This window comes from Delphinapterus leucas, chromosome 5, assembly GCF_059928025.1.
Source record: "Delphinapterus leucas isolate spDelLeu-1000000601 "Yukka" chromosome 5, BTC_Dleu_Yukka2, whole genome shotgun sequence".
NCBI classification, from domain to species: Eukaryota; Metazoa; Chordata; class Mammalia; order Artiodactyla; family Monodontidae; genus Delphinapterus; species Delphinapterus leucas.
Genome location: NC_143133.1, coordinates 74663896 through 74680100, shown reverse-complemented (window position 1 = coordinate 74680100; position 16205 = coordinate 74663896). Strand labels below are relative to the sequence as shown.

The 16205-nt window shown below is 44.3% G+C and overlaps 1 protein-coding gene across 2 annotated transcripts; it reads right to left on the bottom strand.

Moving 5' to 3' along the window:
* Positions 1–659: 659 nt before the first annotated feature.
* On the bottom strand, positions 660–15526 carry SRD5A3 (steroid 5 alpha-reductase 3). 2 transcript variants are annotated; one of them, XM_022563979.2, is made up of 5 exons: positions 15192–15526; positions 7840–7982; positions 5843–6040; positions 2317–2451; positions 660–1243 (listed from the first exon to the last, which is right to left on the bottom strand). In XM_022563979.2, exons 1-5 carry the CDS (start codon positions 15410–15412, stop codon positions 984–986), a joined length of 957 nt encoding a protein of 318 aa, XP_022419687.1. In that variant the 5' UTR covers positions 15413–15526; the 3' UTR covers positions 660–983. The 2 variants fall into 2 exon arrangements, with proteins under 2 accessions (XP_022419687.1, XP_089768073.1); XM_089911947.1 differs by lacking the exon at positions 5843–6040 and having other exon boundaries at positions 15192–15523.
* Positions 15527–16205: the final 679 nt, after the last annotated feature.

The window sequence follows — 16205 nt, the reverse complement described above, 5'->3', positions numbered from 1 at the left end:
CTATTAGTTAAAATACACTCAGGCAGACATTAATCCAATTTGAATAACTACATATGAATGAGGCTACAGCACTATCCAATACCGAGTGCAAGTCAGTTCCATTCATGAGGGCTTTTTATGCATAAATATAAAAATATTTTATTTCAGATGCTTACACTTTTAAGGTACTCCCTAGAAAGGGATGTCAAAAAAATATTAAATAAAAGAGGTTTCAAACTTTGTTAGGCTATGATTTGAGGGGGAAATGACTATTGATGGTTACATAGCTGGAAATCTTTGTGGTAATAAGTATAAGCTCACTTCAATAAACTCACTTTTCCCAGAATCCATTGGTGTGAAATTATACATTGTTGTTATTTTCAAAGGCTATTCAGCTTTGACTGATATGCAACAAGCAGTTACTGAGCATCTGCTGTATTGCTTATCGTGTAGTCTAGTTAATTTGTCTGTAGCAAAAACAAAGCCACAGATGACCTTATCTCTTCCACTGTGTGTGTGTTTGTTTGAAGCTGTTTGTATATTCTTGATTAGTCTGTTTTTGAAGCAGCTTGGAAAAGTCTCATCTACTTTTTAGCATTTGGCTGCTTTTATAAAGCATCTTAGAAAGCAGACATAGCACTCCCAGGTCTGCCAGAAGTATTTCTTCTCTGAAGACTCAATTTCTTCCATTGTTAAAAAAATTTTTTATTTATTTTGCCACGCTGAGCAGCAAGTGAGATCTTAGTTGCCCAACCAGGGATCGAACCCATGCCCCCTGCAGTGGAAGTGCGGAGCCTTAACCATTGGACTGCCAAGGAAGTCCCAAGAAAGACTCATTTTCTTGAGTGGTATTGCTTTGCTCATGCACTGAAGACTTCTGGTAACAGAAATGGACCAGAGGGTTTTAAACAGTTCTACAGAAATTGTACTTTGGTCTCTAGACTTCATTGTCCTTAGGAATTGGAACTGTCACCTGGTGTGCATTCCTCATAACTGAGATTATCTTAAAACAGAAATGGTAGGAAAGCTTTCCTGTGCTTCGGGTAGGAGACGAATTTGCTTTTGTAGAATTTGTGGCTGAGGAAAGCAGACAGGGCCTGGCTGAAGAAGACATATGTTACCACGAGCCACCAAGTTAAGTTGTGGAAACCAAAGGTGACAGCCATGGAAATGTAGATCATCAGCTCTGCCAAGTAGTTAGGGGAAGAAACGTATTCAAACCAGTCTCCAAAAGGGATTCGGTGGTTACAGTGAATGACCACTCCTGAAATGGAAAAAGAAGATACCCTGAACATTTGAAGTTGCCAAAACAAAGTTTTACCACTTCACCCTCCAAATAATTTATAAAACTCATTTAGAAAAAGGTGTCACAGACCTGTACAAACCACCATCCTGTCACACCTCCATTGTCATTCTACTACATATTAAAAAGTCACATGCTGAGGTTATACTAACAACTGTAAATAAGTTTCTCCAACAATCCTCCAAGCTATTAAGAACTCAGACACCAGTCAGACTGCATGAGTTCAAATCCTAGCTCTGCCACTTACAAGCTGTGTAACTTTAGATAAGTTGCTTGACCTCTCTGTGCCTCTCTTTCCTCATCTATAAAATGAGGATAAGACTGTACCCGCCTAAAGCGAGTACTGTGAAGTTACATATAAAGCACTCAGAACAGGGCCGGCACAAAATAAGCACTTGATAAACGCTGAATAGTACTATTCCATTTTTAATATTTCAAAAAGTCTAATAAAAACTCTAACTGTGATAAGTCAACACAAGTTAACTAAAGAGTCAAGGTTTTTTTGCTTTAGCTGGAATGATACTAACTTGGCACAGTAATACTAGGGCTCACATGCTGGTTAGACACATATATGCAGTGTAGGTCCCAAAATGTGGGCACAGAATACAGTCGTAGAATGTCAGGGCTAGATGGTGTCAGGGAGGTCTTTCAGTAAAATGCTCTCATTTTACAGATGGGAAGATCAAGACCCAGAGAGTCTTGTCAAAAATGAGCATTGGAGGGCTTCCCTGGTAGTGCAATGGTTGAGAGTCCGCCTGCCGATGCAGGGGACGCGGGTTCATGCCCCGGTCCGGGAAGATCCCACATGCCGCAGAGCGGCTGGGCCCGTGAGCCATGGCCGCTGAGCCTGCGCGGAGCCTGTGCTCCGCAACGGGAGAGGCCCGCGTACCACAAGGAAAAAAAAAAAAAAAAAAAAAAGAGCATTTGATAGATTAGTCAACTAATTAGGGCAGGAAAGAAAAGAGAGAAGTAATATGTACACCTAACTTCTGAGGGCTAAAATCCACATGCAGTGGTTCTAAAAGATATCTCACCTGCTTTATTTTTCCTGAGATTGCCGAGAATGACATGACACTTATACTGATGGACAGATGACCAGATGAACATCATCATTCCGAGGATATGGAACCACCGAGCTTGCATCAAGAGATTTTTCCCTATCACATAGACTACAGAAATAAGAATGATCTCATTAGCCAACTCTGCAAAATTTCAGAGGCTCAGAGCATTAAAAACATCATAGAATCAGTAGAACACCATTACCTACTTATTCTGTTCTTCACGACTGGAAAATCATCCTGCTATAATTTCCCAAGTACAGAGGGGAGAACAGCACCCCTGTGGATGAGGGAGGTGTGCTCCTCAGCCGGGGGCAGCCTCAGGGGCCCCTGGCAGAGAATTCCATATCAGCACATTCTCTTGCTCCTTCTTCAAGTGCTTCAAGCACAGGGGTCAGCTCGGTCTCCCACTCTTGTGATGCACTCTTGTGTGGTGAGACTACTTAGCATTTTTATTTCTAAGCCTGGTTTTATGTCCTCTTTCTTACAGTCCGTCAGAAAAACACTTCCTAAAGGATCTCATCCCGAGCCATTTCTAAGGAAACCTTTAATGCTGACTTGACTGGCTCTGGCCAGTGAAGAAAATCACTGGAAGTAAAGGCTAACAGTGGAACTTCTCAAAAAGAGGAGAAATGGAAACTGCAAGATAAAGACCAAAACAGTATCCCTTTCTGATTAGAGAGAATCTAGTCAGAGAGATTTTGTTTCAGGAGTAGAAACACTCAAAAGTTTCATCTTCTTTCTTCTCCAGCTACCAAGAAGACGTGAAGAATGCAGGTTTTCTAAGGACTGGCATTAGAAAAACAAATTAAGGACTTCCCTATGTTCAGCAGGAAGCAGTGAGGCTAGTCAGGGATTTGACTGAAAAAACAAAGCTGTCCATTGACAACGGGGAAGAGCCGGAGGCTCTGCAGCCAAGAGGGAGCCCCTACAAAGTTGATTCAGGTAGGAGAACCAAGGATCAAGCTATTCCATATGGGTACCTGGAGGCAGGACTCCGCTGATGACAGCTAATGACTAATGACAGTCCACCAAAATCTAATTGTGTGAATTTCTTTTAAAAACTTGCTTTCTCTAAACAATCTACCATAGTCTCTTAATGTTGACTAAGTTTAGCCATTTAACTAAATAGTTATATTTTTATAAGTTAAAAATAAACAGACTATGAAAAATAGTTTTAAATCAGAGGCTATAAGAGCAAGTCACCACAGGACTAAAAGTTGAAGCAAGTGTCTGAGAGTTCATGTTACAGCCAAGTAAGTCACCTACTCTAAAGGCAGAGAAATTACCTATGAGAGAAAAAAAAATTTAAGAGTAAGTTTTGATACAGGAAAGGGGAGGCAGGAGGAAGGCTATTTACTGAGAGTCTAATCTGTGTAGTATTTAGTTATTCATTTATTCATTCGTTCCTTACTGAGTGTCTACTGAGCGTGGCATCTCTCACAAGGGATAAAGCAGTGGGTAAGTCAGGTGAGGTCCCAGTCCTCATGAACTCACACTCTAGTAGCAAGAGATGAAACAAGTAAAAAAATCAATAACCAAGATAATTTAAGGTACAGATGGTACTCTGAAGAAAAAACAACAGAACAATGTAATGGAGAGTGACTGGGGGTGGACCCTCTAGATTCTGAAGGCAAGGAGATGTGAAGATATGGGTAGTTTACAGACACACTTTCTTTCCACTTTCACAAGAACCCTCTGAAATCAGTATATGTCCCTAATTCCAGATGAAAGTTCTGAGGCTCTGAGATGTTAATAAGCCAGACTTCAGACTCAGGCCCATCTGACGCCCAAGCCCCTGTCATTTCTATCAGACTCTGCAGCTGGCAAATGCCCCAGTGTTCTCTTCCAATGAATTCCTGAAACCAGTCCTCCCCATACTGTCCCAGATGATCTCTTGAAGGACAGGTAGGTGAAACACAAGTTTCAGAAAACTTCAGAAAGGAGTGTCTAGTGTCTACAAGCTATTTTGTGGGTGTCTCAGCAGCCTTTCCTTGACTTCTTATACAGGAAGGAAGGTGGAAGTTGGGGTCCAGCCAGCAGAGGAAACTCCAGGAGAGATATGTAATGCTAACAGACTGCAAGCTAGTGGGTTACCAAAGTGCTTTGGAAAGCTCCTTTGGGTAAAAACCTCGGACTGTTCTCCAGGAATGACGGCTCAAACCATGACATGGGAGGCACAAGGATGCCACAGCCGAAAGCTCAGGTAGGAAAAACTGACTTACGTTCAGAGAAATTAGATGGAGAGATGCTAACTGAGTGGCTGGAGCCAATAAACAACTCAGGAATTGAGAAAGAGCGTCAATAAGTCATACTTTAAAATCGTTCCTTGCGCCATGGAGGCCACGGGTTGTCCTACAGCAACAGAGAGAGAGGCCAATCAAGGGGTACTTGACACTGAAATCAAACCTGAGGAGAGAGCTCACTCACTGAGTACTGGAAATATCCAGACCGTGGGCTCAATTTACAAGGAGGGATAGGGCAGCTTTAGGAAACAGGGAGACTTGGGCTTAGTGAAAACAGCTGTGAAGGACCTACCCTAGAGCGTGTGGGCTGACGGATACCAAGGGTGCGAGATGAAGTTAAGCTCAGCACTAGAAAACTCATTTCCATCACCCAAAATGACTTGAATTCTTTATGATAAGCATGCACTGTTTTTACAAAAGCCATGGTCAGATATGTCAGATATCCAATCCTCCCTCTCCCCCATCCCCCAAATCACATTTCACTTCCTCCTCATAAACAAAGTCATGATTTTGCTTCCCTCTTCCTGGCTAGTGAGAGCTCAGAAGTGTTAAGGCACAATTTTGATTTACCACAGTGCTCTTTTGTCCTCTCCGCTCAGGCTGCCTCACTTGAAATAAGCTTTGTTACAACGGGAACAATCACAAGAACGAGATGGCAACAAAATGGCTCCCTACCTCCTCTTCAAATCCCAACTATTCACCATGAGCTCAGGCCACCCTTTCCTCCTCTGGTATTCCATGATTTCACCCTGCACAACAACTTTCCCTTCCCCACCCTCATCCCTCACCCCTCCACCCCTGGATGATGAGGCTTTGGTGAGGCAGCTTGGCTTGCTGACCCTTTCTCCTGTTCCAGTGTGTTCCCCTGCTTCCTGTTCTACTCTTGACCACACTGCCTCTTCCTTTCCAGACTAACTCCACAGAAGTTCACTGATTTCAATCCCACTGACGGAAACCCCACATCCCACTTCTTCATCCCTAAACCAGGCCTCCTGAAGACTTTGCACTTTATTCTCTTTACTGGAGGCATTGCTGCTTACATTGGTATCTCTCAGGTTTTAGCAGTTATGGTTGTGATGTGCATCTGCTAGGCACCCTTGGGCATGTTGACTTTTTAAAGCTACAATTAGAGCCCAAACTCCTCAAATGCAAAGTGAACTCCTACTTTCTAACTTCCATAATGCTTGGTGGAATGCTTCACCCAGAGTCCCTCATATACCCAGTGACTCAGCTGACAGACCCCAGCAACCACTCACCATTCCTGCCGTCCATTGGCACTTGGCTCAACACAGTTAGGCCAACAAGGACATAGTAGACAAGTCCAAAACAGTACTGCACGACGTGAATCATGGCATTGGAGAAGACACTGACATAGAAGCACTCGAAGAGTCTTCGTAGGCTGTGTAGCCACAGAAACACTAGCACTAAGAACGCAGACAGCGCGAGCTCACCCCCTACAATTCAGAATGGAACACACTCAGCATCTCTCTCTCCAGGACTAATCCAAAGTTATGATTTCCCCTACTGTTAAACAGGGTATTAAACAAGATGAGAGCTTGGAAGGGGCCCTAGATATCATCCAGCCTAACACCTCCTTTGTTTGGCAATGAGGGAGTGAGCCAAGTGAAGTCAAGGCATTTGGCTCAAGGTTACACAGTCAGCTGGTGACAGAGCTGAGACAGACTCGGGTCTCCTGACTCTACGCTGTGATGTGAAAGCCTTCTGGGTTACATGGCTGTGAAGGGATCCATGCTCTCAGAACCCAAACCCCATGGTCTCTGGTCCCTGGCACTAATCCCCATCTGAAGACAGTCAGGAAGAGTTCCTGGATGACCTCTGAGCAAGGACTCCTGGTGGGATCCCTGAGGTCAGGGGGGAGAAGAGACACAGGCATATACAGAAGCAGAAAGGGGGATGGGAACAGAGACAGGAAGAGTTATGCATTTCTTTCCGTATTAAAAAAAAAAAAGAAATTATACTTTTGGGGGACTGTGAGACTTGAGATCTATCTTCCTATCTGCCTCTCAGCCCTCTGCCTCAAGAGAAGTCAGAAGAAATGCTGGTTTTTAAAATGACATAAAATCTACATGTTTTTTAAAAATGTTATCACACACATCATAAAAATACAATAAGGACACAGCCTAATGAATTTTTGCAAAGTACACCAGCCCATCCCACCCGTAAGACCAGCCCCTACATCAAGAAACAGAACACAACCAGCACCTCGTGCTCCCCTCCAGGCACTGCCCCTCCCCGCACCCTCCCGCGGGTACGCTCTATGGAGACTTCTATCACACAGATTGGCTTTGCCTGCTTTTCTCATTTAAATATAGTGAAACCTAGTTCTAACTCTTCAGGAATAGGATAAAACAAACCACCAAATACAACTCCTCACAACCACCCTTCAAATATCCGAACCCCAGCCAGCCCCCCAGTAAGCGAATGAAGAGGTAAAGTTTTAATGGGTGAAGTGGGATTCACCGAGGTATCTTCCCCTCCCAAGTAGGATCTGCATAGCTTTTTCTTTCTGTCATCTTTTGCAACAAGTTCCTCTGGTTATACAGAAAAGGACTGTTCCTAGGAAGCCAGCGGTTTGGCTGCTGGAACAAAGGACCGAGATAGCACCAGAACAATTTGTTTCTAATTCTGCCCCTCTCCTGATGCCTGATATTAATTGAGGCCACTTTATGGTTTTCACCTTCAATTCCTTACCTTTTAAATTGTTCTGTGTATCCTTTATTCAAGGCACAGTGAGGCAAATTTAAATGCTATTTTGTAATCATCTGATCAACAACTATTTACAGTCAATTTTTTAATATAACCAAAGCCTCACAGCATAACAAACATTTTTAACCTGTGATCAAAAAGTAATTTTCTATCAAATTTCTGGAGTCCAGAGGCATGATTGTGGTTGGAACTATATATACGATAAATGTTTCAAGGCAAACCTGAGGGATCCTAAAGTACTAAAAATATCAGAGGGAGAATAGCCAGTCCTGTTCAGCACAGCACTTGCTGGGAAATCAGGGATGAAGAGCTGACTCTCAGCTCTGCCATGATCTCAGTGAAGGACTTGGGGCCTTCCCCTTGGCCATCTGGCTGTGATCCACGCGGAACCCTTTCTGCCCCACCCTTCACTTCCCAGCCCCGCCAAGAAGCTGAGAGTGGCTATGAAATACCGAGAACACCTCCCCGCAGGCAGGAGAGACAGGAACAGGATACAATGGTTGGTATTAGCCAGAGGAGTTGTTACCTCGGAATTGCGCAGCCCCAAGAATTCTGAGTAAATGATGAAGCCAGTTTGGAAAAGGTGCTCCCACAAACAGAGACTGAGTAAGGCTCCAAAGCAGGAAGCCATTCCACAGCACTGAGATGATATAGAAGTGAGAAAAATACCTGCGGAGGGAAAACAAGTTAGGTAATAGTCAGAGTGGATCCACTTTAAGCCTTTATACAGGAAGACTATTTTTAGTTTCCCTATCCTCTTTCCTCCATTCCACAAGTATAGCTTTGCTTTTTTAATAGAACCTGAATCCTACAGATGTACAGATTTTTGAAATTTCCTTTGAAATGATGGGACTGGTTAACTAATAAGAAAAAGAGGCTTCCTAAAGTCAACAAGAACATGAATGACCTTGTTAAACTTAGACGTAGGGTTAATTAGCTCTCTCTTATCTTCAGGTAACAGGATTGGGCTCAAACTCAAAAATAGGGGGCCCCAGGGCCTGGCAGAGACAGCCTAGATTGTGCTAACACTAGCCAAATCTGTGGAAGATTTCTAAATCTCGAGTGATGTTGCTGCAATAGCTGTACAACTGTTACACAAGATTTGCACAATCACAGGCTCTCAGGGTTGCAAGAAACCTTAAAGGTCTTCTGATTCAGTGTTTTCTTAAATTGTGTTGATCTAAATTACTTTTATAATAACATGACAAATATTAACTCATAAAACTAGCTATCAACTCCTGATGGGTACCGCTCTCATACAAATACAATACATATTTTGCAATCAACACAGTAACGAATGAAATAAATAAAACCACAAAACCAATAAAAGTTGAAATTAGCAATGTCAATTTAACATGAAAGATTATGCTGGTTTGCTGCAAAGGAATCACCTAATATGGCACCAGGGCCTAACATGCTTTTTTGAGGTCTCTTTACCTATACCTCTACTATTTTTCTCTAATCAAATCAATGCAAAATCTTTCTGACTCTGCAGGGTGCCTGGAGGTCACCTGGCCTTCCCTGGTCTTCAATGCATCACATCTATATTAAGCCCTCCTTCTTGTCTCATTAATCTGTGATGCAGTAAGACAGCCTGGAGTCAATAGGATTACACATAGATTCAGGGACTCCTCTTCCAGTTGATTCAGAGTATGCTTGTATGTACCAGACCTCACAGTCCTCCACACTATGCCCACAACCCGTCTGACAAACACTGATCTAAGCTGACCATTCCATAGCAACCCACTTATTCTCCCCACTACTGTTACAAATTCTATCACCAGATCTGTCCTCTCTGAGATGTCCTGTTATTCTGGATTCAGATCTTCTCTAGGCTCAAGTGCTTAGTTTCCTGCAAAGTTCATGCATGAGTGTCAAGTCTACCCCCTCGTCCCCACCCCTGGGCCCCTGGCCTTTGGTTGCCTCCCAGGGTCTTCCGTAAGACACACTTCCTAGAACTGAGCCCAGGTCTGGTCTGAGCCAGCAGAGCAGAATGGCAGCTGCAAGGTGCTCTGCAGGCTCCCATGGAAAGGGGAGGGGCCGGCTTCTGAGGAGCAACTTTCGGCCGCTTTACCTACTTCATGTTTTCAAAACAATTTACTGAGCACTTAGAACATGCTAGGTGATGTTCTTGGAGCTGGAGACACAGCAGGGAGCAAACTGAACAGGTGGCTGCCGTGATGAAGTTTATCTTTCGGCAGACAGTCAGCAAATGAACCTGTAGACATCTAGCCCAGTGCTGGGTGAGGGGACAGAGACGGTGCAGAGGGGAGGCCATTCTGGGTGAGTGGTCAAGGATGGCCTCTCTGGAACTGACACTTGGCTAGAATGAATAACCTTTGTGAATTTCTGAGCAAAGAATGTTCTAGGCAGAGGAAACAACCACCACGAAGGCCCTGAGGCACAACAAAGGACACATGTGTGGAGGGTGCTAGGACATGAAAAGCAAGGGCAGACCCTACAGGGCCCTGTAAGGACACTGGCTTTTTCGCGCAGGCTCAGCGGCCATGGCCCACAGGCCCAGCGGCTCTGCGGCATGTGGGATCTTCCCGGACCGGGGCACGAACCCATGTCCCCTGCATCAGCAGGCGGACTCTCAACCACTGTGCCACCAGGGAAGCCCAGGACACTGGCTTTTAAGTGGGATGGGAAGGCATCTGAACACAGCAACCTGAAGTAATACTTTATGTTTTAAAAATCCTTCTGGCTGATAGAAAAGTTCTGAAGATGACAGTGGTGATGGCTGCACAACAATGTAAATGTACTTAAAGCCAATGAGCTGTACACGCAAAAAGGGTTAAAGTGGAAAATGGTATGTCATGTATATTATATCACAATCAAAAGAAAAAAAGAGAGAGCATTGTTCATTCATTTTGGTCTTTTTTAAGTTAAAAAAAATCCCCCTGGTAAGGAAAGAGAATCGTCCAGTTGTGGGGAGACCAGTTAAAGAGTATTTCATTTCATCTTCCCAACAGTCCTGTCAAGTTTGCATTATATTTACATGTGGCAGCTGAGAAAAGTAAGGCTCAGAAGGTTAAGTTACTCATCCAAGGTCGTGCAGTAAGTGGCAGTGTTTGGCTCCACACTCAGCCCTGATGACTCTGAAGTTAAAATCACATGGCTGTGCTCCTATTCATGTGATCTAGACTCGCCAGAACCTGCTTTTCCAGCCCTATGTTACATGTACCAATTTATACCAAACCATAAGTCAACCAAATTACTCAAGAATGTTTGATATAAGATGCTAAGCCACATTTTGCTGTGCCCTACTTGTGCCATGGGGTTTTGATTCACAGGCAGATTGTTTTTCTTATTCCTACATTTTGCACATTCTATCTCTTGTTTTGCTTGCCTTATTTCCTGCTACAGGAAACGTGTCCTACTCTTAATTCGTGGTTACATCTGTTTTTTGAAAAGACCCAGCTCTAGCCTCAAAAGCAGATCTGAAAACTCTCCTTCCTTCTCTTCTAGACACTCTCCCTCTTTTTCCTCCCTTGGCACTTTGCTTAACTGAAGTGAACCTCTGGGAGCAGGGATATGGGGACGCTTATGGTAGCTCAGGGCTGGGCACCGAGCAAGCACTCCTCTGACTTAACAAACATTTTGCTGCTTATTATAAGCCAGGGACTGCTCTAGGTTCTGGGGATACAGCAATGAACACAAAAGACAACAGTTCCTGCCCTCATGGAGCTTATACTCACAGTTACACACAGAAGTAAAATTTACACCATGTCAGTAGGTGATAATTGCTAACAAGAAAACTAAAGCTGGGAAGAGACGAAGGAGTGCTGGGGATGGTAGTATTATACTTTTAAACAGGGTGGGTAGGGCAGGCCTCATTGAGAAGGTTATATCTGAGCAGAATTATAGGAAGTGAGGGCGTAAACCATCTGGCTATTTGGGGGAAGAGCTTTCCAGGTAGAGGAAAGGCCTCTACAGGGCGAAGCCCCTGAGGGGACAGAAAACAAGCAGAGAGACCCAGAAAACTGGATTGGAGCCACACGGGGGGCAAATGATAGGATCTCAGTGAGGTGGTGGGGACAAGACTGTACAGGGTCTTGGGCTCTTCCTGGGAGTGAGCTGGAAGCCACTAGATGGTTCTGGGACAGGAGATATCTGATCTAACACTACTTGCTGATTGCAAGAACTGATCCCAGGACCAGTTAGGGGAGTCACAGGTTTAATTAAGGAAGGAAACCAATGGTTCCTGAGTTCTGATGAGGTGCCTGGCCCTGTGCCACATGCTTTAATGTCATCACCACCTGTATGAGGAACAGGTGCTATTATGCTAACACTCTAGTCCATACCACCACCTCTTGCCTGGAGCACCCTTAACGGCCTCTTACCCAGTCTTCTCCACACAATGGCTAGTCATCCTCTCAAACATAAATCACATAATGCCATGCCCCCTTCCCCATCCTAAAGCTGCTTTCCACACACTCAGAATAAAATCTAATCTCCACTATGGTCTGTAAGGCCTGCTGTCTGTCCTGGCCTCCCAAAATGAACTCATCTCCTGCCCTGCCCCTTTCTGATCATCCTTTCTAGTGTTGTCATCGGCAACCCCATCTTCCTCATGATCAAGTACCCAGGCTGGATTTCCTCTGAAGCACTTATTACCATCTGAAATTATTTTGCTTGTTTTACAAGATTTGTTTACATATTTACCGTTTTACAAAAACAAAGGCTCCAAGGAACCTAGAATAGCTCCTGGCAATAGTAAGTACTCTATAAACAATGGTTAAATAAATGAATGAAAGAGAAGGTACCACATCCAAAGTTACTCTCAGAGAAAGCAGTCAAGTTAATCAACAAACCGATTAAAGCTAAAACCTTTTTTTTTTTGGATTCATTCAAAACATTGATTAAGGACCTTATTATTATCAGGCATTGAGCCTGGGATATGGTAACAAACAAGACAAATGTAAACATATGGAGTTTACAGTCTAGAGCAGGGATTCCTGACATTTTTCTTCCATCATGCACTCCTTTGGCAGTCTGGTGAAGGCTACATGCCTAAAAGACATAGGGATAAACGAAACCAATTATGCTGAAATATAGGTAACACAACCACTAAGAAACATTTGTAATATATGTGCTTCTTAATTAATGTATTAAATAACAAAATATAGTGGAGGATAATACAGTATTCTTATAGTGAAAATAATGTTTTGAGGTCTCCTCAATATTTTTAATATAACATTAAAAAACTTGTCACAAAATTGCAGGAATTGCTAATTCTACTGTGGTTTGTTGATTACATTCATCATTAAGAAAGTGCCAAATTTCAGCTAGAGGTTAGTGAAATAAAGATGTAATTTTTTCCAATCCAATTTGCCCCAAATTCTATCCACAGATCCCCTGGACTGCTGGTTAGGACCCCTGAACCCTAGTAGGGAAAGTCTGGATGGTTCTCTTTGTCTCTACAGCTCAATTCAATTGCAATGTTTCTATAACATTTTGAAATATTAGAAACAGAAGTACTTCCATATACACTATGCAAGTCAAGAGCACTGTGACTCACGTTCGAGGTTATGTATTTATTCAGACTTTCTGGGAAATCAAAACTCCAGGAAGGGCTTCCCTCGTGTCACAGTGGTTAAGAATCCACCTGCCAATGCAGGGGACATGGGTTCGAGCCCTGGTCCGGGAAGATTCCACATGCCGTGGAGCAACTAAGCCCATGTGCCACAACTACTGAGCCTGTGCTCTAGAGCCCTCATGCCACAACTACTGAAGCCCGCAGGCCTAGAGACCATGCTCCGCAACAAGAGAAGCCATCGCAGTGAGAAGCCTGCGCACCTCAACGAGTAGTAGCCACAACTAGAGAAAGCCTGCCCGCAGCAATGAAGACCCAATGCAGCCAAAAATAAATAAATTAAATAAATTATTTTTAAAAATTAAAAAAGCACAAAAACAAAACTCCAGGAACCAAAAGAAAACAAGAAAAGCAACTATCACCTTAATTAAAAAAAAAAAAAAATCTACCAGGCAGGGGTAATGGAATCAACATTCCATGAATTCAATTAAGGTTTAATTCTTTCCTCTTTAGGAAAAAATAATCCCAAACAAATTCACCTAAGCTCTTGGGTGCAGAAACGTGATATACAGCTGCCTATTTCTAAGTGTAAAAATTACAGGCTTATTTTCACCTTTAAGAGTACTACTGAATTCTGAACAAGGAAAAATATTTAAATATAGCATCTAGACATTTTTGCCTTTCATGACTGGCCTGGATTTGCTGCACCTTCTCTATTATGAAAAGAAATTTTAGTTTAAATTTAGAAAAAAGACCAAACAAAACACCATGGAAGGGTCCGTTCTAGAATTCTGGAAGAAGAAAAACACATAAATTATTTCATAATGTAGTAGAAGTTACAAGGAGCCCAAAGAGTACCAATTTTGTAGTAAAGAGTAAGGGAAAGGTACAAAATTTGTTTCTTGGCCGTCAAATATAACGACAGACCGGAGTAGTAACAGGTAGGGTATGGGAGCCAAAGAGGTAAGTGCAGGGAATGATTTGAAATGTGCCCTCTACTCCAGAAACAGTAGTACCTTTTTTAAAATTCAGAAAATAAATTGTTAGAACTCACACTCTCAAAAGAATTTTTTTCTTCACCTTGTAACACTAAAAAAATGACAATCTAGGAATGTTCCTGCTATGAAATAGAAAAGTACTACACTCAAAACCTGATGAAAAATAGGATGACCGGAAATTTTAGCTTACAAAGAGCTTCTAAGAAATAGGAGGTTTAATCACTGTGTGTGAATCGTCTACTTCTTCCCAGAGCCTCATTCCCATTACATTTCCTCAGAATGACCTAGTGCTCGCTTCTCAGTGTTAATACCTGATGAATATTTCTGCAACAGTCAAAAGTGGGAAGCCAAGTTTATTTAGACTCTTTCTTGTCTGCAGACCTGGGGCACCGCCTATGCGAGGTTTAAGTGAGAACCAAAGTGTTTTAATACATCAGAAACCCTATCACTTTTCTCCAGATTCCTTCCTAAACGCCAACTTAGGCTGCATCTCCAAAAAAAGCCACTGCTATATTCCTACCGTCTAGCAGTGTTTGGCTGACTCTTCCCGGTAATGTTCTGAATTTAAAGAAAAGCAAACAAAAAACCGAAACTATAACAAGCCTTACAATTTCTGAAAGAATTCTATTTAAGTCCAAACGATTTAATCTCTCGTTGAACTTAGTTATGAAATCTGCTGAAAGTCAAATGGGGCTTAGACACCAGGCTTGCCTAAAATGTGCCATCTTGGGCAACATTTCGCCAGGGGCACCTGCCGAGATGCGGGTAAGGAGCGTCAGTGCGATCGAAGGAGGTGGGCGCCAGTTGGTGACCCGCGTCTCACCCTTCATCCTAACTGTTGAGAGTTGGGAAACAAATACGGGACACAGAGGCACGAAAGGAGGGCCTGCCTTCATTTTTAGTGAGTTCCGGCGACCTCAAGTTAGCTTATGAGCCCCTAGAGTGCAGGAGAGGGGAAACAGGAGAATTTTGGGAAACTTTAATTTACCGCCTGGTGACCGGGCCTAAATTGGGAAGCGCTGCCATTTACCCCGAAGGAAAGGCTACGTGCGGCCAGAAGTTCACGTTCCTGCGCCCCGAAAGGTGCGCGCGGCTCAGCACCCTCGGTGTCGGCGGACACTCGCGGCATTCAGCCCCCAGCGCCACGCAGCGGACGCGGGCAGAGCCGGAGAGCGGGCCGGCGTTGCGCCGCGTCAAGGAACCCGCCTAGGCCTCCCGGGCCGGTCCGCGCCGGCCCCGCCGGCCCGCGCCCACCTCTGCTGCCCCCTGCCGGCTGCTCGAGCGGGGCGCCCCCCGGTCTCCGCGCCTAGGCAGCCAGGACTCGCGCCCGGGCGCGGTTACCTCTTGGGGACATCAAAGGCCCGACAGGCGGCCGGTCGCGACGGCCCCCCTTCCTTGGTTTTTCCATAGCGGATCAGGTCCTGGAAGAGCGCGCAGCCCGGAAGCAGGCCGGACGGCACGAGCTGCAGCAGTAGGGTCAGCAGGAAGGCCGCGGCCAGCGTGAGCCACACGGCACGCAGCGGATTCAGCGCCGAGAGTTCGGCCCCCGCCCAGGGAGCCATGGCCGGCGCGCCCGGCGTCCGCGCTCCCCGGGCCCTCGCCACCCGTTGGCGGAGGAACGGCCACTCGAGCGCGGCGCGCCGGTCTCAGCCGGGCGGGACGTGGGTGACGCAGCGCAGGGCTGGGTCGCGCTCGGCCCCGCCCAGGACACGCCTCCCGGGAGGAGGCACCGCCCCGCCGCGCGGAATTCTTGGTCTGGGTCTTGCTGGAGCTTGTTGGTCGCTCTATCACTAGTCTGAGTCGGGGTTCCTATATGGAACCCCAGAAATACGACTCAACAGTATGATTTAAAGCAGCGGAACGAACAAGACCACGTCTGCAAGTCTTCACTGCAGCACTGTTTTCATTGGAAAAGTGGAAACAATCCAGAATGTTCCACGTTAAGGTATCTAGCTAAATTATGGTACAATAACATTGGAGTATCATGAATCCATTAACATAATTATGAAGACGGTCGAAACACGGAAAACTGTTTATGATAACTGAAACTGTAGGCTAAACGAAAAAAAAAGACTAAAATATGTAGCTATGATTGCGAACAACTATATTAATATGAATGTGTGAATATATGGATAAAGAAGGCGGGTCATACAAGAAAATGAATAGTTGTATTAGGATGTTAGGAATGTGTATAATTTAAACACGTAAAGTAGAAAGTCAAGACAATTGCACGTACAAAAATGAAAGTGGTAAAAATTCTATTTTAAAAACTGCAGTCCTCTCCCTACTAGAGTTCCACTTCTTAGAGGCAAAGTTTTTAACACCATCTGCCGTTTCTTTGATATTTACTCCGTG

Coding starts and splice junctions, on each gene's coding strand:
- SRD5A3 (XM_022563979.2), bottom strand. CDS start 15,412: ATGGCTCCCTGGGCGGGGGCCGAACTCTCGGCGCTGAATCCGCTGCGT. Junction 2,452..5,842: donor GCCAATGGACGGCAGGAATG/GTGAGTGGTTGC, acceptor TTATTTCTGTAG/TCTATGTGATAGGGAAAAAT. Junction 1,244..2,316: donor TCTCAGGAAAAATAAAGCAG/GTGAGATATCTT, acceptor TTTCCATTTCAG/GAGTGGTCATTCACTGTAAC.